Raw genomic sequence first — 22,905 nt, forward strand, 5'->3', positions numbered from 1 at the left:
GATCGAACTGGATTGGGCCGCATCAAGGTCGCGCCGTTGGAAACTGCTGGCGATACTGCTCGGCAGGGTCAATCGCACTACTTCGCGCGCTGGTGTTTGCGTTCAGACCTCTCAAATGGTGTTCATAATCGAATATGACATGTATATATGTCTTAAGAACAAATGCCTTTCTTTCTCTGCATTTTATTTTTTAATACCGCTCGGTGATTGCCCGTGCATTGCGGCCGCAGTGTCGGCTTTCATTCTACTATGTTATTGTACGGTTCCCTTTGGAGAACAAATATTTTTCTCGTTCTTCAAGCAGCATGTATCTCTCGTGTGTATTGTTGCGCATATAGTGTTCCATCAGTAGGTCTTGCGGCACGCAAACGGAGAAACATATGTAACCTTCCTGCTTGCCGCTTCAAACAATCCGGCACCTTGTACTCAGATTTATTTCTTCTTTTGGGGTTTTTTTACGTGCCAAAACAAGTTCTGATTATAAGGCGCGCCGTAGTGCAGGGCTCCGGATTAATTTTGACCACCTGGGGTTCATTAACGTCTACTACAACGCAAGCACACGGGCTTTTTTCATTTCGCCTCCATCGATATGCGGCCGCCGCGGCCGGGATTCGATTCCGCGAACTCGTCCTCAGCAGCGCAACGCCTTAGCTAACTGAGCCCCCGCGGCGGGTACTCAGATTTACGGGCAGCATTGTTATTGAAAAAAAAAACTGCAGCGCAACATTCTATTCAAATTTCCGCCTTACTCGCGTAACAGAATGCGGAGTAATGGGTACTGGGTCAGTTATCGTGGTCGGTGTCATTCTGGTGTCATGCTGGAAATTCATTTCAAGTGGATGCGTTTTGCAACCTCACCGGCTACAATTCGTAAATTGCAATATGTGTCGTAAAGTAATTAACTAAGAAGTTCATTAATCAATTTTGTTAATAAGTTGAATAGGTGTTTCGATTTTCGTGCTACTAATGTCCGCCTCTTCGAATAACCCAGCTCATCAATGAGAATTGTGCTAACTACCACAGGAGATTTTTAAAAATCCCCTAAACCTTAATTTCGAACACCCGGTATAGTAGATATACGGCGTTGCGCTGCTCAACTGGAGCTCGCGGGTTCAATCCGTCGCGGAATTCGATGGGAACAAATGGAAAACACTCGTGTACTTCTGTTTAGGCGCACGTTAAAAATCCCCAGGTGGGGAAATCTAAACCGGGTGCCTCATACTCATATCGTGGTTTTGCCACATAAAACCCGCAAATTTGTTTGAACTAAAAAATAAAAATACAGGTGGCTGCGTTCTTCGTCTTTTTTCTAGGAGTGTAAACAAAATAAATTATTCTCGAGTCTATTTCTGAGAAAAACATGTTACGCTTATCCTATATTTCATACATAAATGTAATGCCATTCCCAAATGTCTGTCCGCTCAACTAAGCAGCTTGTATATTATAAACGGCTGCTTTCAGTTATTCAACGCACTATCATAACGACAATAATGAAGCAATTAGAGAAACGGCATACCTCACACACGTAGATATGCTGCGTTCGTTCAAGAAGATAAGTGTGGTACCACATGGGGCACCCAGTTTTAATGGGTTGCAAAGATGGTGAGACTGTCAAAAAAAAAGTTTTCCTTGCCTGAATCAAGCTAGCAGATTTACAGGCTGCCCCAAAACGGGGCATTTATATTGAATGACAGCTTATTACACTTATTAGCAGGGCTTATTAGCAGCTTATTAGCCGGACTTATTAACACCCCTGCGTTAATTTTCTCAGGAACTGCGCCTCTGCGCAACAGCCACAACTCTCCGGCAGCACAATCATTCGGAATAACAGTCCGCACTTGCATCGGTCTCTCACCTTTGAGACTGCAATATTGCGGTTATGCGTTACATTCGTACGGAAACGACTGTTCGGCGTCGTACAACATATCAATAACACTTTCATATATATATATATATATATATATATATATATATATATATAGAGAGAGAGAGAGAGAGAGAGAGAGAGAGAGAGAGTTTTAATTGCCTGCTATGAATATTATTTCTGCGAATGAGAGTTTTATGTGCAGTATTCACTAATACGTGTGTTTCGTATGCAAACGTGCACGGTCGGGAGTTCTCACTGTACCATTTGTACCATTCTCAATGTACCCTTTCATTTAATTACGTAGAAATACATCGGTCATTCTTCGCGCCACGCAGCTAATAAACCTGGTTTATTTCACTTTAATATTGTTTTCTTCGATTATTGTTCCTGATCAATATCCACCGACCAGAAGCGCGCGTAAAATGACACGATATCAATAATAAAATTTTTTTATGTAGCTTTCATGGTGCGGAGATACCATTCACTTTTAGAAGACAGTGTTAAAAACAATGGTTCACTTGACTGAAACTACCTTTGGTACCCGCCGTCAAGAGTCATGAGCGCACCAAAGCAACTAAAACATAAAAACAAATGTACTACACAGACGTTCTGCGAGAAAAACTGGGCGCCGCCAGCGTCCGCGTAGCGAACGCGCGCTCGCTAGCAGACGACGCGCTTGACAACGACAGCAAAACTGAAGACGACGCGTTGTATAATCCATGCCTCAAATATATATGTTTGGCAAGATGGTGTAAACATAAATTTGCAGTTGAAATAAAGCACTATTTTAAGAGCGTACTATGCGCAATCGGCCTCGGCGCCCGCAGCGAAAGTGCGTTGAATATGCCGCGGAGCGCGTCTCCGCCCCAATCCAGTTCGCTCGCAGCGCCCTCGCAAAATTTTTCCACACGCGGCGCCTCAGCGGGAGAGCGCCGTTCGGCCCACTCGACCATTATCTAGTACACTCTACTGCAAAGCATGCGCCGCCCCAGCCGCTCGTCCCACTCGACCATATTCTAGTATACTCTAGGCGGCAGCAAGGTCGATCCACATAGGTCGCGAAGCTTCGGGCGACAAGCGGTTCAGAACCAATTGTCATCGACATCAGCAAGGGTGGTTATGGGAGCAGAGATTGAAGCGCGACTATGTTTGGAGGGAACAAACACTGGGAAAGAAAAAAAGCGTTTTTTAATTAAAGCGAGACGCAGTTAGATTCATTCAACGAAAATAGAATTCCTTATCCATTTTATGTACGCATGGCGAGAAAAGAAGATACAACTCTATTTTACTTGATCATTATCAATAAATACCTTTTTTCAGCACCCACCGTGAGAGCGCCCATCGATAGCGGCGGGCGTTGACGCCGCTATCACTTGCAATGCCATGCAACTCTTGGAGTGCGTGGAAAGGCGCGCTCGTAAAGTTCACCTGTTACAATACGCCCCCCTCACATGTTGTGTTGTTTTGCATGTCGATGTTTGTCTGAATTAGGTGACCCGGGTAGTTGTATTGTTTTTTACCCTTTGCAGTGAAAAGTGGTATTGCGATCGTCAGATACTTGTTTACTTTAGTTGTTTTCGTGCGACAGCGCTGGCCGACGTGCTTGGCGACCGACGAAAGCACGAGCATTCCACGCAATCTACGCCCAAAGCGTTCGTCGGCCTCCAAAGAAAGTATGTTCGGTGCAGCGATGCGATTTCTACACTAGTACGGCTGACCTATTCCTGCGTCGCTTTCCGCGCTGAAAGCTCGGAACGCCCATCAAGACTAATGGCGGGGCATTTGAATATACTGCTCTAATGGCAGGCCTCCGAAAACAAGTTTCGCGCCTATGAGAACAGATTGACGTCACTTCCGTTTTTAACGGATATGACGCCAAATTATTTTTTCTTCCGCCGGAAGTGTTCCCTCCTCACACAGATGGCGCTAAGCGCTATGAACCGCCGCTGAGCCGCCATGTTTTGAACGTATGGGCTTCTATGGAAGCTTCGCTACCAGGTGTATTTACCTTGGCGGCAGTACGCTCGCAGTGGAATCGCGCGCCTTGTATACGCCGCTACAGTATAAGGTCCCTGTATTTTTCCTTACTACAGTAGCCACTGTAACGCCGCGGCGTGGGCTCAGAGCTTTATTCCACATCGTTATGGGTCCAACCACGGAGGAAGATTATTTAGGAGTAGAAACTCCCGTCAGCGCGGGCGCTCGCGTGCGACCAGATAACGTCACATTAGTATGCGCCGACGTGGACGCATGCAGTGGCGGCGCCTTGCGGCACGTCATGCAAACAGCAGCGAAAAAAAGAGCAGCAGCCCGGTGGTGCTGCTCGGGCGCGTTCTCTTCGGCGGCGCCCGTGTCTCCCGCCCAAAGCAGACGACACAGGCGTTCGGCGTTCGCTTCAGCGTGCACGCCGTAGCGTTGTTTTATTGCGATAGCAATTATATGGACACTTCAACCGGATTTCTGCCGTCGGCGTCACCGTCGCCGTAGCCGTCGCCGTCGCCGTCGCCGTGAGGTTCCGTATAGATAAAATCTTCACCGCGCGCCGTATGCCCGAGCGCAAGCGTGCTGGGACGCACGCTATCACGGAGAGCGAACGCACTCAATCCCCCACGCGCAAGCAACGAAGCGGGAAGCCAGCGCCGGAGGGAGCGGGGGGGGGGGGGGGGGGGGGCACTTCTACTGTGCCAACAACCGCGCTCGTCGCTCGGCCGCACGGTCTCTTATCTCTCCCGCGCGCAAGCAAGGAAGCGGGAAGCCAGCGCCGGAGGAAGCGGAGGGGGGGGGGGGCACTTTTCTTCTGCCAACAACCGCGCTCGTCGCTCGCCGCACCGTCTCTTATCTCCACACGGCTCTGACCTTTATGAGCCGTGCATTCGCGGCTCAGTTCCTGTTGAAGCGATAGACCGCACGTACCTTCGCCCGCAGCGGCGTATGCTTGCTGCCAGCGTTTTGACAGTCGTTGTCTGCAGTCATTCAGTGTGATCTCTTCATGTTTGTTTGTGCGCGCTCACACCACGCTTGTTCATTCAGTTAGTAATAGTCGGGTCACATTTTCCAACGCACGCTACACATGTAATGCTGCCCGGATCGGCAGTGCAGCGCTACAGGTGTGTCCCTTCGCACGCGCGCTGCCCACGGGAAGCGCTTCTCATCAACACCACCGTTTCACACGCGCCTTCTCGTGGTCATCGAGTCTCTCTTCATGTCGGTCTACTTACGCCGCAGCACACCTGCTTACTTAATCAGCTCATGTTTACTACAATTCATATTGTTACCAAAGCCGCTCACCTTACTTCGTATGACATTGCTGTGTTGCTATCGCATTCATTGCTTCGCCCTTAGGGCGAAACTGTGACATTTTTTGTAGGCCTTTAAGTCAAACAGCAACTGTTCTTGTCGGTGTCTGTTCGAGGGCCGTAATACTAACAGCGCTGATACGTGCAATGTATACCCTTGTTCGGAAATTGCTAGCCTAAGATGGGATGCAGGTGGGATGCGTGAGTGACCTCAGTAGAAGTTGTGAGGCGCGCGGCCGAACTAAAACCCCTCAATGAGGAAAAGTAGCGCCATCTCCTCTCTCCTCCACCTGCGCCGGCGTTCACTCTCTCTTCTGTCGACCGTGGCTCGCCCTATGCGGTGCTGAACTAGCAGACGTTCTCCGAATGAAACGCTGTGGCTACGTGTCGCTCGCGCTCTTGAACTCGTATTTTGATCGGAATTTTTCGCGTTATATTATGACTGGCTGCCGAAACAACGACAGGACGCATAAATGCCGTTAAGCTTAGATGGCTGTACTATTAGCGGTGAGACAGTGAGCCTAAAGCCTCTAAGTCGGGCTTTAACTGAGCCATGCCACGCGCGACTTCGGCGTTGGTTGACCTAGCGCCGTCATCTCCGCCTTTCAGTAGCTCCAGTCCCTCGTTGGCCAGCGGCTAACGTGCACGGCGGGCCTCTAGCCTGATTGTCGTGACTCTCGTCTAGCTGACTCTCGTGTTTAATCAATCTCCTCGCACCTGCTAATGCGACATCGCAGAGAGCTGATAGCCAGAGAGCCACAGCTCTGCAGAATCACTGGCTCAAATTGATCATCCGTGAAGTTATCCTGCTCAAACGTGAAATCAGAAAACAAGGTCACCGTAAATTTAAACCTCGCTCCTTCAAGTATAAGGCGTAACACAACATTCCCGGCACAAGTTAATATCGCCGGGAAGTCTTGTATACGGTTTTCCTTTTTCAGCTCGCCGCCAGCACAGGTACTTATCTCTTGTTCTGCTACATATCGCCGGGAAGTCTTGTATACCGTTTTCCTTTTTCAGCTCGCCGCCAGCACAGGTCCTTATCTCTTGTTCTGCTACGCGATACACGACTAGGATACTGAGCACACTTTTCACGCGCAGCACTTTCTGCCATTTTCGAGATAGTTATCGGTCCTCGAGCATCTAGGACGATAGCGACAAGTTTTAGCGACAAGAACATTCATCTTCGTCGACCACCGAGTAGAGTTTTTGCCGAAGGTGCAAAGTCGCCCTAACTAAATAGCCCTAATAATTTCATCTTTCCGCATGTAAGCGCCCATTTTTCCCTACGTACCGTCACCGCTTCGTAACGTACTACGATTAGAGCACTGCACGGGCTCGGGCTTACCCGAAAGCCCGGGCCCGGCCCAGCCCGTGGGCCGGGCCGGGTAGAGGAGTTTTTTCTCGGGCCGGGTTCGGGCACGGTGTGTGCTTTTTGACCCGGGCCCGGGCCGGGCTCAGGTTTTTTGACGCGGGCCCGGGCCGGGCTCGGGCTGTCTGCGAGTTATTCTCGGGCTTCTCAACACTGAAAAACATGTATTTTTTGGTCTCGGGCCGGTTTCGAGTCGGGCTCGGGCCGGGTTCGGGCTTAAGGTAAAGGGGTGGTGGGCCGGGCCGGTCGGGTAACGTAGATTATTTCCGGGTCCGGGCCGGGCCCGGGTGTCGCAATAAATGTTTTGATCGGGCTCGGGCGGGCCCGTGCAGTGCTCTAACTGCGATACACTCAAAACATGCCGTTCGCATACATTCAGGCCACACAAACACAACGCCATGTATTGTATAACCGAGTCAACATAAACCACGTACGTTTGAAGACATGATGAAATCCGGCCACGAAAGTTGTAAATGCAGCGCGAACATGCAGCGCGAACAATGCGGCACTTAGGAGGGAGAAAAACTAACGAAGCCTCACACAGCAAGTGGCGGCATGTGAGATTAGGGATCATTGAAGAATCGCTCGCTTACCTTACACAGCCGGGACCATTGTGTTGGGTTGAAATCAGCCCGGCTGATTCTTTGAAGCCAGACTTTCCTCTGCGCCGCGTCTCGCTTCGCTGATGGAATCCGGAAGAGTCGCTTGCCGTCTGTTTCGCGTGTTCTGCACCCGAATCATGAGCAACCCGGCATCGCGAACACTACCCCTTAAAAGCATAAAGGAGACGCGATGCGGGGTGCCTCCATACACCGCTCGCAATGGTCGCACCGCGATGGCGGCGGGAGCAAAAAACAAGCAAGAAAAAAAGCGCGCGAGAGCACGTGACAGCATTCGGCCAATCGGAGGGCCGAGCGCCGAGAGACCGGGGAGGAGAGGAGGAAAGCGGCGATCTTCAAAACATGGCGCTACTTTTGTTTATTGAGGGGTTTTAGGCCGAACGGGCGCAACGCGCTTGGCCGCGAACGAGAGAAACACACGGTTGCCTTGGCAACCAAGACGGCGGTAATTTCTTTCTCGGCCGCCAGGTGCCGCCAGCCTGATAGTGGCTCCGCGGGCTTGTGACATTATCTGGTCGCCGCAACTGGCGGAGTTTCCACTCCTAAAGGTTTCTTGCTCCGTGGGTCCAACTAAGCTTTCGCCTTCACATTCGTAGAAAGTTCTGAGCATCCCCCGAATTGTTTTCTCCTGTGGATCCAAGCGTTCCTTTCAAGGCACTGAAGCCAGCAAAGGTAAATATGCGTACCCCCCCCCCCAAAAAAAAGAAGTATAACTACGCTCTTTGATTTAGCTTTTTTCTTTTCTAAGTCCCCGCGAATTTATATAAAACCAAACAGAAAGACAAGTTACCGTTCTCCATTTTGAATTTCCCTTCTCTTCTGTCGTAGTAATGGGGAGGCCTCTGTACCTTGCGCTAAACACCTTCACCCGTTATCTACCTTCACAGAGTGGAATGGCTCATGATTTTTTTTTTTTTTGCGTCACGCTAGTTCTAGCCAGATTTACACCAAGAACTTCATACCATGTTGTTAGGCAATCTATGTGTTATGTATAAATTGTATCGTGCGTTTCTGCAAAACAGAAAGAACTACCCAGTCGGTACCTCAAATGTGAAACGAGCCTTTGTCAAATAACTATAAACAAAGCCAGGTCCACTAATCACCTCTCGATGTTACCCTGCGTGGATTATCAGGGAACTCAAGGATTGTCATACAGCAAACATTGCACAAATGCAGCAGTATTTTTGTGATACGTTGTTTTTTTTCGTGTTGATTTCATTCTTTTGAAAAACCATAATAAAATATTAAACTGTTAAGCTGTGCACTTTTTTATTTTTAAGAGTTGCACATTGTGTCCGACTTATTCAAAGGAGTAGCCCTCCCCGCACTCTTACAACTCATCTGTTCTTCGGCAGGAGTATGCAGCTTTCAGTTTCACAATAAGCTGGTTCCATGACCATGCAACCTGCTTAATGAAAAAGATCTCTTGCTGAAGTGTTCATATATAAGTAATAACAACTAAGAAATTAACTAAGAACTACGCATAGGCAAAATTAATAACTGTAACGCTCATTGTGATCACAGTTACACGTTGACAACATCCAGTGCAAGCACAATTCCGTTCGTACGCTACAAGTTTTGCATTAAAACTTCGCCCTGTTTTATTGTCGTACCATACGCATAGGAGGCTCAAAGCCACCCGATCTGTTTGTCGGAGTGGGCATTCACGCGAAGCGGGCGAACCCTCGAGCCGCAGCTGCGCAGTTGGGGAGCGTGACGTCAGCGGTCAACGCCAGCGCGCGGTCCTAGGATGGCATCGAGTACTAAACGAAACTTAAAGAAACAGGAGCACATGCGCGGCTTGTGTAAAAGGATCAAGTCCCGTGGGAAACAAAGCATGAAGCAAAAGACGCTGGCTCGCGCTTTCGGCTACTACACCACATTGTTTTTCTTGTAGGTGGCGTCATGAGTCTTCATACGCGGTGATTCGCATATCTTAAACAACCAGCGTAGTGGTTGGCGCGTTGGAGCGGAAGCGTTAGTCCTCCAAATCAAACGAAGGTGTCTCAGCCGAACACAAAGAAGCTTAATTTTTAAGGAGATCAAGGTGTACCAACAGAATTCCAAAGACGGACCCGTGCTTACTCCCCTATAACGAATTTGCAACATACCATCCCAAATTTTATTATCATAAACAATACACACTTAGATATATTATCAGGCACGTACAGCCACCAAGCACATGGCTGTGTTGGGCAACATCCTTTTCTTATAAGTTCGGAGAAACCGATACCTTGCTTCGCTACAGGTGTTGCACTAGCCGTAGAAGAGGCGGGTTTATGATCGTGAACAGAGATGGTGAATTTTGGTAAATAAAAAAGACTACTATAATCATCATTATCATGGACAGATGCTGACCCCCGCCCCATGAAAAAAATTGGAGGACGCTTAAGCTATCGCCTTTACGAGTGGAACGCGATAGCGTTATCGGGCCCCGTTCGCATCGCATTTTTCTTTGAGTAGGCTTCTCTGCAACACAGACGGTCGTAAATCCAGCCTATAAAGCCCAAGCTTACACCGCTCCCCTTAAAGTAGGCTTCACCTTTCAACAGAAATGCATTGCTGGTGAGACGTTTTTCCCGGAAAAATAGAAGTCTTATATTAAAATGTGAAGGCTGTAGCACCTTTTTTATTACTTTATTAATTGTTTGCTATTGCCCGGACGCGCGCGCGTGTCCAAAACGCATGAGGCAGGGCATGTCCCAATTTCACCTGCCGAGGATGCGAGCGCCATCTGGATAAGATTTTCGCAAATAGCCTACCCGAGGGCGCCGCTGTTGGTATGGTAGAAATGCTGGAAAAGGGGTTTGTGTTTGAGTTTCCTCGTAACAGAATTGCGTTTGCTCGTACATTCAAATTAGAGTCCGATCCCTATTGCAAAAACCAGCGTCTTCCAGTGCCTCCAGTGTGAAACCAGCGCGTTTTTTGACACTGGGTAGCACTGGGGACGCTGGCGCACGCTGGGAGTCACTGGGAGTCACTGCGACACTGGTGAGATCGCTGGAGAAGTGCTGGGTCACACTAGGCTAGACGCTGGTTTCACTGCTATGACGCTGGGGCGCACTGGTGTGCGCTGTACACGCGCTGGAGTTCGCTGGCTCGTACTGGGGACTGCGCTGGTTTCGTTTGTGCCGCACTGCCGGAGTATAGGCGCTGTTGAATATTAAATGCTTGATACAATTTTATGATCATCTCCTGTCAAAAAACAGACTCCTGTCCTAAATATGGCGCTATAAGTTGGGATCATAAATGTCTATTTCGTGTCGGCGGTGCTGCAGCTTGGAATAAAGGTGTGTGATGCTAGCCCATGCATATATGCTACACTTGAGATCACTTTCGCTTTGTACATTTTCCTTTTGACTGTGCAGATAGGTGTATTCGTGAACGAAATTACGCAAACGCAGATAACGCCTCGTTTTCTAGTAGTTTGTATGCAATCAATGACTGCGAGTGGTCGCAGTGTTGTACAGTCGACAAGAAACCGAGCAGCCGTTCAGCCGCGTTCGAACGGACCTCAGAAAGCCTGCCGCTGATTGATATTATCGCACCGACAACAAAGCTGCGATGATTCGTGCGCTTCCACTTTCCCTGCTGTACTAAAAATAGTAGTTAAAAGGTTCTGAATCTCAAATACAAACATTTTTGCATCCGCCCGGTAACCACACTGAGATCGTTCGCTTTAACCGAAGGTTAAGCCTACCGTACCAGCCGAGTTCGTCTACACTCTATCGGCCCGTCTGGGCTGAGGAATCAACAAGTCTAACGAGGATAAATCACTGTGTAGTTCACCTTTCCCATCGGTGTTTTTAAACAGACCATTCTTTAGTGTGTACAGTGTCAGCATAACAAGCGATGAGCGCCGATATGACGTTATAAACATACCTATATGTGCTGTCGCCGAATGCTGTCAGCCGCTTTAACCGACCGTTTCTCTTACGGAGATATGTGCCTAAACATACGTGTCGATTGAAAAGCATTGTCGAGCTATGGAAATCTTGCATTACCGTTGCGCGAAGAATAAGAAACGGCTGTAAAAATTGGCCGTAACGGCCCGTACAACATTCCGGGTCGGCGGTTCTTTAAGGCTTTTTTCGTTGTTAATATACCAATCGCAAAAGCAAATCGGTGTTGCAGCACTTCCAGGCATACTATGCAATACGGACAACTTTTTCGTTCTGATAGAGGCGTAAGTTTTAGTTGAAGGCGATATCGCATCTTCCATGTCTGTGCGAGACGTCTGCTCAAAGCTACAAATGTGTCTGCGCGTTGACATGGCAAAATATGACGAGGTAACCGTGGATTCGTGTGGCGTAGTGGTAAGACACTGGGCTTGGGATCTGTAGGGCCGAGGTTCGAATCCTAGCAAACTCTTTTGTCTTTCACTTTTTTTCTTCTTTTTTTTATTGCATTACAACGTTCTCTGTTTCTTTCTGTACTCGAAAAAATATATAAGGTAGCCAGGCACCACGTATTTCTCGCTCTAGAGCTGCATTTCGCACCAGTACCCCGCGCCCAGCGCCTCCCAGTATGCCGCGCCTTGCCAGCGTCCCAGTATCCAGCGCGCGACACTGGGCCCATAATCAGGCATGGCACTGGGCACTGGATACTGGGTTTTGCAATAGGGATGCCACCATGTCTGTAGATTGTGGTTAAGTCATACTTTATCATTTTTATGACGGATTTCACTGCGACACATTCAATTTTTGTTCGCTAACACCTTGCGCCACGCCGAGGGCTGCGCGGTTGGGGTGGTTCGGGATGATTTTCTCCGCCACGAACGCAGGATTTTCTGCGACACGGGTCCCTTAATGCTGTCGCGTTAAAACCTGGATCCGCCCCTGAAACCGTTTTTATTGCACCCTGCGCATACGCACGCTCCTGCTGTCTGCTACGTAGTGTAGATTCAGCGGCCGCCGCGGGGTGCCGCGACGAGTCCGCTGGCTGAGCGCACTGCGGCTCACTGAGGCCAACCGCGTTTGGCGTATCGTAGGCTCCAAAATCGGAAGTAGTGGTGTCTATGGGAACATCCAAATTAAATTTCAACTGCGTGCCACAGTGACGTTCAGTAGGCGTAGTGTTGTGGGCATGCCCCACTCCGCCGTAGCCTTCACAGTGCAAGGCATTGAAAAAGGAGCGGAAGCACCGCAAACGGGTTGTTTGATTGCCAATTACTCCGCTTTTTCTGAATGCATTGACATAATTTATGAGGCAAAGTATTTCTGAAACAGTCCAATTCAACTTCAAATGTTCAGGGCCCCTTTAATCGGCTGACACTCCTGCCTGTGAAGCCATTCGTTCCAGCTTGCTTCTGGTCATATCACTCTGAAGCAACATTTAAACATGTCGGCGCTCTGGTTGAGGCGCGCTTTAAGTGCGAGAAGAAAAAGACATTACAGCCAACTTGAAGCAAGGAAAAACACTTGAATTCGTTCATTTGCTGCCTTATGGTAATTGAGCCTTTCGAATAATTCAACGAAATCTTGCGGTCCTGCAAGGGGTAGAATCAATGGGAGTACTGCATGTATAATATTGCGTGACTGATTTTGAACATCTGGATTGATTGTTGTTGCTTAGCCCTGCATTGAAGTTTAACTGGGACCATGCTGAGATTATACAAAATGGCGTGCAAACATTTTTTGGGCAGAAGATTTTGTTGTGGGTTGGTTGTGATGCTTGAGGCTTTTTCGGGTTTTGCGACGCAGGGATTCTCCCGAGCACCTCCTGGCCTCGAAGAGCACGAAAAGGAGTCGGCATCATCATCTGATCAATTGTCTATACAAGACCTCGTCGAGCAACAGCTTGGAATGAGGAAGTCCACCCACAGTGAACGGAATCAAGGTAAGTACATTTTACTGTTCATTGTGATAATCACGTTCCCAAGCTATAAGCGCTCGACTTTGCATTGCCGACTTCTGGCCTGCCCAGTAGCTTGGATGGTAGAGTGTCTACCCACTTTCCTTAATTATAAAGCTAACTGGATAAAATTATTGCAAAATATGGAGTCTCATCTCCTATTTTTCGATATGTCTTTATTCTCGCAATATCATATTTGAGTATCTTCTGTGCCCCCAAGAAAGGTGGGTAAATGAGTTTCTTGTGCAAGGTTGGGGCTTGCTTTATTGCGAGCATGCTCAAATATTTTTAATTTTCACTTTAGTATTTAAAATTAAGTTTTAATCTCAACTATACTGGGAAGGATTAGGAGTGAGGATCGACGGCGAATACCTCAGCGACCTTCGGTTTGCAGATGACATTGTCCTATTGAGCAACAATGGAGAGGAATTACAACAAATGATTGAGGACCTTCATCGCGAAAGTGCAAGAATTGGGTTGAAGATGTATATGCAGAAGACAAAGATAATGTTCAATAGCCTGGCAAGGGAACAAGAATTCAGGATCGCCAGTCAGCCTCTAGAGTCTGTAAAGGAATATGTTTATCTAGGTCAATTACTCACAGGGGACCCTGATCATGAGAAAGAAATTTACAGAAGAATAAAATTGGGTTGGAGTGCATACGGCAGGCATTGCCAAATCCTGACTGGGAGCTTACCACTGTCGTCGAAAAGAAAAGTGTACAACCATTGCATTCTACCGGTGCTAACATATGGGGCAGAAACTTGGAGGTTAACAAAGAAGCTCGAGAACAAGTAAAGGACCGCACAAAGAGCGATGAAACGAAAAATCTTAGGAGTACCGTTAAGAGACAGGAAGAGAGCGGTGTGGATCAGAGAACAAACGGGGGTAGACGATATTCTAGTTGACATTAAGCGGAAGAAATGGAGCTGGGCAGGCCATGTAATGCGTAGGATGGATAACCGGTGGACCATTAGGGTTACGGAATAGATACCAAGAGAAGGGAAGCGCAGTCGAGGACGGCAGAAAGTCAGGTGGGATGATGAGGTTAGGAAATTCGCAGGCGCAAGTTGGAATACGCTAGCGCAAGACAGGGGCAATTGGAGATCGCCGGGAGAGGCCCTCGTCCTGCAGTGGACATAAATATAGGCTGATGATGATGATGATACTTATCGAAAAATTTGATTTCCTGTCTCATACTCCTGGCCTTCTCAACTCAATGTTTTTCGGGGCTACAGTACGTGGTGCAATTATGACACTAAGGTGCCATTTTGGGCTTCATAATTCACAAGACCAATTACGGGATTGTGCAGGTATAGCATCCGTAAAGGATACACTTCATTGTGATGGACCATATCAGTGCGTCTAGGTTGTGTCTTTCGTTACCTGAACTGGGGCATCCATTTCCTCCCCTTTCGTCATTTGCACCGAATATGTTTCGCGTGACCAAAATGGCTATATATTACAATGAAACTTGCATCCTATGAAACCTTGGGCATGTGCTTCCAAATTTTGGCCCCAATGGAGTCATATTAAGAACTAAAATTTTGTGCGCAAGCAATAAATACAGCTGAAGGTTAAAAAAGGTGCAGTTGGAAGAGTGTACACATTCCTATTACCATTATCAATTTGCATGAAATTAATTTGCCCAGAATGTAGACAAGAGCTCAACGTTTCCCAAAGAGATGAGGACACGGTGAACGAGAGTCAATTACTGGCCAGGGAGCGGTTTTGTTCTTTGAGAAGCACTCCCAAGAACCAGGCAAGCCAGTTCTCCAACACAGCTGGCAGCATCCAAGCCCGTTCAAGCAGCGCAGCGTCCTCAGACTCACTGTCATGGCCAGAACCAAAAGGTACTGGAAGCCTTTGTACTGCTTCTGGCACTGCCAGAATGGTTACAGATAATAATGTCGGCATCTGAGAGTAATCTAGCTCAAGAAATAGAATTGTGCTGCATGTCATCGGTGATTTTAAAAACTTCGTGAATGATAACAAAAGCCACCCTATAGTATGGAATGTTTTATAGAGCTGAGGCAGGATATTTTGTGGGCATCAGCAGCGGGTTTTGCTGGTGTTCAATCAACACAAGTTCTATAACACTTCAGGAACATGACTAAAATCTTTAGGCGCACAACCAGACGAGGAAAGTGAAAGAAGACAGGAGACACACGAGCGCACTTTGTGGCTGTTTGGCCGTGTTGTCTCACCAACACGCCCCAACAGCCCCATTAGTGAACTTCGGGAACCTAATTTTTTGCCAGTTCGCTCAAATATGGGACAAGCTAAAACAAAATGATTACACTGTAATTAGCAATAAGCGAACAGCAAATTTTACGCATGCAAATAGTAAGTATTGAATATCGAATAGTGAATTGCAGACTCATACATATACATATTTACAGCACGAACATTTATTTCTTCAGAATCCGCTACCACACCTGTATTGACAAGTAAAAAAGACAGCTTACCAACAGGTCAAAATTAGGTTTTATCCACAAGATTACTAATTTTCATTTAAACTGCATGAATAGCCCCTCAACATGTTTAAAGCATGGTTCCATTTAATCTTTCCCAGAATTTATGGCTACTGTACGGAAGGTAGCTTTTAAAAAACTCTATAAGAGGGTTGCTGAAAAAACATCCGAAGTTGTTGTAAAAGAAAAAACAAAAGCTGCTGAAGGACTGGTGTGCCGTAAATACGCCAAAGGGCCAGTTGCAAGGAAACCATCTCTAGTTGTAGCATAAAAAATAAGAATTACGCTTTACTGAACTGCCAAAAACACTAAATGACACACTTCAAGAAAAACTAACAGGTTGTCATGTAGGGTCCTGCCGTGAAACTGAAAGGAAAACTTACATTATCCATTTTGTTTCTGCATTCCTTGGAAAACTTATGTCGTCGTTTCACTTCTGATAATTTCCAATAACCTGTTTAGTAGATGGAGGGTAGTAACAGGACTTAACAGTCAGTTGCGAAATATTTGGTTAGTTTCAAGTATTTGAAAATACTAAATATAGTTCCTTTTGAAATACTATGAATATGAACAATTAGTGTGTAATACTATTTGATGTGTATTCAAAACTTTAAATATTCGCCCACCCCTAATTGTAGTACATGACTTTCTGCTTTTTCTTTTGCATTTCTGATGCAGGCCTGCTGCTTCCAGTGGGCTTTCTTCAGCAATCAAGAATCGATCTTGGTACAATTTCTCTGGGAGTGCCGCAGAATGTTATTCTTTTATTGGTAAATATGACAGAAAAAAAACGGCGTTACCGAATTCAACAGCTTCACTCAAGCATTGGTGGGCGCGTACCCAACGAATTTGAGACTGTCACCGCCGAATTTTCAGGCCAGCACACCGTGGCTGGTGGATGTGTTGCTAAAATTCAGGTGAGTATTTATTGGACCCATGGTGTTGCTGACATTGAAGCTGGGTTTGTAGTAGACCTTGCACTATCTGAACATCGTTTTAATGCTTTGAGAATCCTTAAAGTTAGGTGCTTAAATATCCATGAATTTCAATTTTCAACAAAGCTGAGCGTTCTCGCCACAACATTAGCGTAAACCAAAAGTAATACCCCAGTCAGACGGGCACATTTAGTGACACTTCGAGTGAGCGAACTTCGCGGTTTGTGTCGTTCCCAGGCTGTCAGATGGAAAGGTTTAGCAACACTTGCTGTGGAGTGCCCCTGCCAGCGAGCTTGTTTGAAGAATTCGCTTGATTGCGCTCAAGTGTGTAGCTGCGACAGTGGTGCTTCAAGAATAAATACTCTTAAATAAAGGCTCACTACAGAGTCGGAACTGATTTTAAGAAGATCAATTTTTCGTGATTTCAAATGTTATGAGTGTCTTTATGACATCAGTGAAGCCAAAAATGCTCATTTTCGGCACGTCCAACTGTCCAGCGTTATTTTGACCCTCTGGATTTCGGATATGTCCTTTGCTTGTATAGGCTCAAAACGAATGGATGTGTTAATGAAAGTATAATACAGTATCCATTTTTGATTCCGAGGGTGCTTCTAAATAAGCATTTTTTTCGTAGTAAAACAGTAACCATTTCGAAAACTCAAAAGTGATGAGAACAATACGAAGTCCTATGGCTTCATAGAGCGTCATTGTCATCAACTGTGAATGACACTTCGTTTCGTCGTCTTGCACCACGCCTCCCAAGTGACACTCAGCGAGGTGAAGTGCACTCGCTTGAAGTGCCACTAAATTTGCTCGTTGGTCTGGGGTATAAAATCAATCCAAACATAATGTACCAGCTTTGCGGTGGCTAGTGGTGATTTGCTTGCTAAGCGTTCTTCACTTAAACCTAATTTGTTTACAATTAAGAAGTTTGCTCATTGTTAAAAACACGACACATTGAACAAACTCCTTTTGTTCATAGTGTATATTTTAAGTTATCATGCCCTTAAAATAATTGAAAGACCTTTAGAAATTTTTCCAGAGAAACTGCTTTCAGCCGTTTTGATGTCCGGCCTTGCTAATCACAGGCAAAGTAATGTCAATGTATAGCCGCTGACTGATCAATCGAATCGAAGTGCCTCGAGTGGCCAGTCGCGCGGCAATTTTGCATGTATTCGCGGGCTTTAACACTCGGAAGAACACTTATGTAGCACGTATTGAGCACCAGTAAGCTGTACCGAGAGTTTTTCATGTCGCTCTACAATTTTCTCATTGACGCCGTTCATTTAATTATAATAATTGAGAAGGTGAATAAATATTTAAAATAATTATCTAAATGGGCGTAACGCAAAAAATTATGGGTCCCCAAGCGACGGCATACAACATTACCTTGGTTCTGTCCAGCTACGTAGCAGTTACATATTTTTAATGTTTGGCCCAAGTAACGTGAAGAACCCTGTGTAGCGACACACCGCATTGCTAACGCCGAAACACGTATGCAGCCGGCTCCTCTCCAGCGCGTCTTGCTGCACACGCGGCACCATCTAGCGGTGCCACTGTATGGTACGGGTTCGATTGCGCAGAGCATCGGAGAAATTAAAGCATTATTTCTGTCATAGTAGAGCAAATATACTGTGGCACATACCTGGTTACACAAGTTGGTATTTGTGAGGTGGTTGATTGAAGGAGCAGCACAGACCACTCGGTGCTCAAGGTCTGCATCAAAGAGATTCATTGAAGGGTGACATTTGCCCAGCGCCTTGTACCTAGAAGCGCATCTCCAGTGGCCCATGTCGGCATCAAACAGGTTCGTTGAATAACGGCACAATACATGGTGCCACATACCCAGTGACCCAAGGTTGGTTGGTTTCGAACACAGCTGCTACCTACTGGACCCCATTGGCCAAGGTTGGAAGGAAAACAGAGACATAGATAGATAGAGTGAGCCCCCGGAAAGTCCGTCAAATACCTTAAGGATGCTAATCGCATTAAAATGTAGCCTAGCCCAGCCCTGGCATATGTACTGCATCCGTTTCTCTGCTGCCTTCATGCTGCAGTGCCGGCATATAAGTAGAACCCCGTTGGTATGTTTTGGAAAAAAATGTAAGAAAAATAATACTAACTGGGAAGACGTACAATTCCAAGTCACTAAAAGATTTCGCAGACTCAACTGTAGTTCACATATAGTACACAATTCAAAGCTTTGCACGAATCCACAGCTGAAGTTGCAGCTTGAGACGGCTCAGGCGTGCCGAGCTGGTGGGGCCCGAGCGACCCGAGACGCACATTGTCGTTTTCCTATTGCTAGCGACGGGAAACTGAAATGAAATCGAGCTGGTGAGCAACGCCGGAATACGATGGCTACGATGCCACCAGAGCGAAGCATGACTCTCGCATCACGCTTGCTGCAGCAGGGAATGACAGCGAATTTGAGCATTGGAAGCAGTACGCTTCCAACGGCATTACGCCTCACGCGCTGTGAAAAAGATAAGATGACTATTACAAGAGGGTTAGCAACGATAGCTGGAAATTCGGCGTGCGACGACCCGGGAGGAGATTCGCTGGTGCCAAAATAGGAAACTGAGTGCACGCCGGCTTTTTCACATGAGACCGAAGAGAGAGTATTGTGAGGAAGCTGCTGCGGCGGGCGGCTACTCTTCTCGATTGCGCGCGCCTCACGCCTTTTTTTTTTTTTTTTTTGCATGGGATCTAGCAGCGGGAAAACGTATCTTGCGATAGCAGTTTGTCGATGTACTGTACGGTTCTGCCAAAAGATTGTTTTCCAGAAGCGTATGAAAGGTAAAAATGAAGCGTAACTGTATTGGGTCATTTTTTTTGTTTCCGATCACGAACGTTGGCGTTAGGAAAGCGTACATAACGGGATCGTATCAACAAGATTGTACTTTGTTCACAGCAAGACCAACTTGCAGTCACTTCTAAGCAACTACGATTGTTTTTTGCTAAGAAAATTATTTCAGAGCTTGTACGCACTTTCTGAAGCTGCAACTCGGTTAAACAATGAAGCAGACAACATTTCTGAAGTCATCTTAAAGCGTGGGAGACGCTGTAGAGGTTCATATTTACGGCAACAGAGGGCAGCAGTGCATTTCTTTTTAAATTTGGAATGTGTCACCATCTTACGGACATTATCAAATTTATTTTAAAAATTAAGTTTGACAAATTCCCTAAGATGGTGACACATTCCTGTGGTGGTAATAATGCTTCCCACGGCCTTGCGGCACTCTTATAGCAGGTGTGAAGTAGGCTTCCCATCACTCGTGAAAGGTTAAGGAACAAACTCTGAATGCAAGCTGCCTCCAAATCTGTGTTGAGTGTGCTCCGTTAAGCAGCGCACAAACGGTGCTTGGTTATCGGTATCATAGAAACCAATAAGGTGCTGGAAATGATATGAAAACAATCAAAGCAAACAGCATCGCACTTTATCCTTAAGATAGGTACTGCACAAAATTGTGCAAGCGGAGTCTGAAATTCAAACTGTGGTCTGTAAGGCTCTTTAGAGTGGAGTCGATCCACAGACCCTTTTAGTGTTTACACGCGCCAGTGTCGCTAGGCAGTTAAAACGTATGATAAAGTTTGCTCACAAATGCCCAAGAAGGCTAGGTACATGACTCTCGACGCATGAAGCGAGTTTCTTATATGGCATTATATGTATATCATGAGCTTGTACAGTCTTTGTCAAAGGTATACAGGCTACTCCATGCCTTCTGCATATTATGGCGTTCAGCTGCAAGGTGCCGTTCCACTGGCGCTCCTGACACTTTCATTTCCAAAGGCATTGAAACTTATCGCATACCACAGGAACGCCATTAAACAGCCTCTAGGCAGCCTGGCAGTCGCAGGCAATGTAGCCTGTATACTGTTGACAAAGAATGTGCCTGTTGTAGTCAACTTGGGGCAAAAGGTTTTTTTTTTTTGTTGTTGTTGCCAAAATGAGCACTGGATATGTTCTGTGGCTATGAATGCAGTGCTGCTAAAGTGTGGAAGAAAGGGTCTATGCATTGCATGTATGGGACAAGTGCCAGTGTCTAAGATGATTGTATCATTGAGCCTGTTTGGATTTTAGCTATCTGAGAAATTAGTTGATGTACGACTGTTTATATTCCCCTTGACCTGTCCACATGTTACTACTACTCGTATGGCAAACCTATATTGTCGCAGTACCAAAACAAGTTTAACTGTACTGCCATTTCATTTCAAGTAATCAAATACACGTATGCACTTGAAGGTTTGAGAAATGTGTAGTCAGACGTTAAAGGGTATTTCGTTTATGATGGTGTTCTTATGTGCGAGTTTGGTGAAAATTTAGCTTTGTCATGCCTTGTTGTTTCAGCTACAGAAAGGGCAGCTTGATGCCTGAACGTTTTAGAACGCAGCTCTTAGGCGCCCGTTCCTGCTCTGAGCGTCGGCGTTGCAATGCCTCGTAACCGAGCGAACGAGCGCAGCGAAATATGAAAGCGAACGCGGAGCGCAGCGGCAGATGTAGAAGTGCGCGCGCGGAGGAAAGTTGAAGATGAGACTACAATAATGAGAGCATGAGGCAGGAGCGGGGGTGAGAAGGCCTGCGCATGCGCTGAGTTGCCGGCGGCCACGGCATCTCAGTTGTGGGAGGTGGACAGGGCTACCCTCGTCCGAGGCGTCCGTTGCTGAGGTCAGTCCACGGTACCAGCACAGAGAAAGGAATTCAACAAGAGCGGTCACTTCGATAGAGCCCCGTGGCCGAATTGAGGGCAGCGCACCGGGCGGTTGGCATCAATCACTTCCGTTTTCGGTTTCGGGCGCGCGCATTTTGAACGCTAGCTAGCACGCCGGATGCTCCCCCCCCCCCCTTTTTTTTAAATTTTTGTGTGCCCGACCGCGCACGGTCTTCGTGCGGAATCGGTTTGTTTTTTGGTAAAAATGAGTGCGAACGATCTTGTTAAGTCCCATCGAATCTGTGCCACGTGCAATTTCACAAAGTAGATGCAAGACTCCTCGTGAAATGAGGAAATATTCATGTTGCTCTATATAAAAGCTCGTTCCGCCCTTTTTGTGCGTTCATCGAACGTTGTGACCCCAGGTAAGCAGTAGTTCCCGCATGAAGCACCACCGGACGGCATCAGCTGAAAAAAAGTAAATTACAAGCATGTTACATTGACAATAATATAACAGCATGTTACAAGCATGTGTAATTTTGTATTTAGATATAGGAATACTGCGTGTAGAGGCGAAACGTGCGAAAGCGTGAATGGGCGGCACAACAAACAAAAGCAATTCGCTTTTAAATACATGGCATAGAAAGTACCCGACTCATCCCAAACAATACCATAATATATGAAAACATCTGATTTGCGAGAATTCCCTCCTTTTCGGGCATTATTTCTTGCACTTCAGCAGCACAAATACACGGGCGACTTCGCGTTTCCAAAACTTGGCCTCGGGCGACGCGATCGTGCGCTACATACACAGATGGAAGCAACAGAGGCTCCCAGCCGGACCATGCTAGACGTTCGCAGAATGCCTTCTACTCGAACTCAAGACCCGTAGGTGCAAAGCCTGTTTTCAGTCCTTTAGAGACGGGATTTTCGAATTACAAGTTTCTGATATGTTACTCGGCGTTATCTTTTGCGCGTTCTGCCGGCGCCAGCAACACACTCCCATGTTATCACTCTTGGCAATCGCCCATCGCGTTTTCGACAGGCGTGAGTACCGAATGAAGGTATATGTTGTTGCAGGCCGAAAAAAACATCATAGACTTGTCCCTCTAAGATTCATTATGAGCCAAACTAACTTTGTCACCACGGCCGAGCTGCTTATCGCTAACTGCGTCACAGCGCGCTGCGCGGCCAGTGTGCCTCAACAGAACCCTAATAAGTTAAAATATTCCCACAGGAAGCGTCGGAAACATGTCCCAGCACGATTCATTAACTCAAATTAACTGCGCCAAGAAGGACGAGCTGTTTTTCGCTAACTGCGTCTTAAGTCTCGGTCCCGTGCCGTAAGCCTAATTGCGTCGTAGAGTGTGAAACAAAATTTCTCACCTTGCCGTAGTCCAATAGTGCAGTGGTGTCTCGTCCCAGTGCAGAAGAAACGCAAGAATACGCCGGGAGCGCATGAAACCAGGGTACAATTAAAGAAAAAAGGAGACAGACGGGTCGCCGCGGGCGAGCGCTCAAACGCGCGCGCCGCCGTCCTCGCTCGCTTCGCTGAAGTGTCTGGTGGATGATGCATGCATCTGGCACGTCATTGGCCTGTGGCTAGGTACCGCACGAAAATTAAGTCGCAAAGTTTAAGTTCGTTTATACGCAAAACGTTTTAGTTTTCGCGGCAAACAATGGAAAAACAAACAATGTCTGTTAACTTAATTTCACTTTCTTGTTTTCGATGCTCGCGGCAGCTAACGTTCAGTATCAATACTATAGCGTGACGTGTTTCCTGTTGCCAATTTTCGTTGAGTGTCCCCTCTTGTTGAATTTCTTTCTCTATGGTAC

General features: G+C 46.7%; 1 protein-coding gene across 1 annotated transcript in view; it reads left to right on the forward strand.

Moving 5' to 3' along the window:
* The window catches only part of LOC125942469 (uncharacterized), a 55,479-nt gene that overhangs the window by 20,705 nt on the left and 11,869 nt on the right, over positions 1-22,905 (forward strand). Inside the window, exons 3-5 of the mRNA XM_049660660.1 lie at positions 12,858-12,993; positions 14,661-14,861; positions 16,161-16,399. Of these exons, the coding sequence (XP_049516617.1) occupies positions 12,858-12,993; positions 14,661-14,861; positions 16,161-16,399 (576 nt within the window). The remainder of the gene's footprint in view (positions 1-12,857; positions 12,994-14,660; positions 14,862-16,160; positions 16,400-22,905) is intronic.

The sequence above is a fragment of the Dermacentor silvarum genome, chromosome 1, assembly GCF_013339745.2.
Source record: "Dermacentor silvarum isolate Dsil-2018 chromosome 1, BIME_Dsil_1.4, whole genome shotgun sequence".
NCBI classification, from domain to species: Eukaryota; Metazoa; Arthropoda; class Arachnida; order Ixodida; family Ixodidae; genus Dermacentor; species Dermacentor silvarum.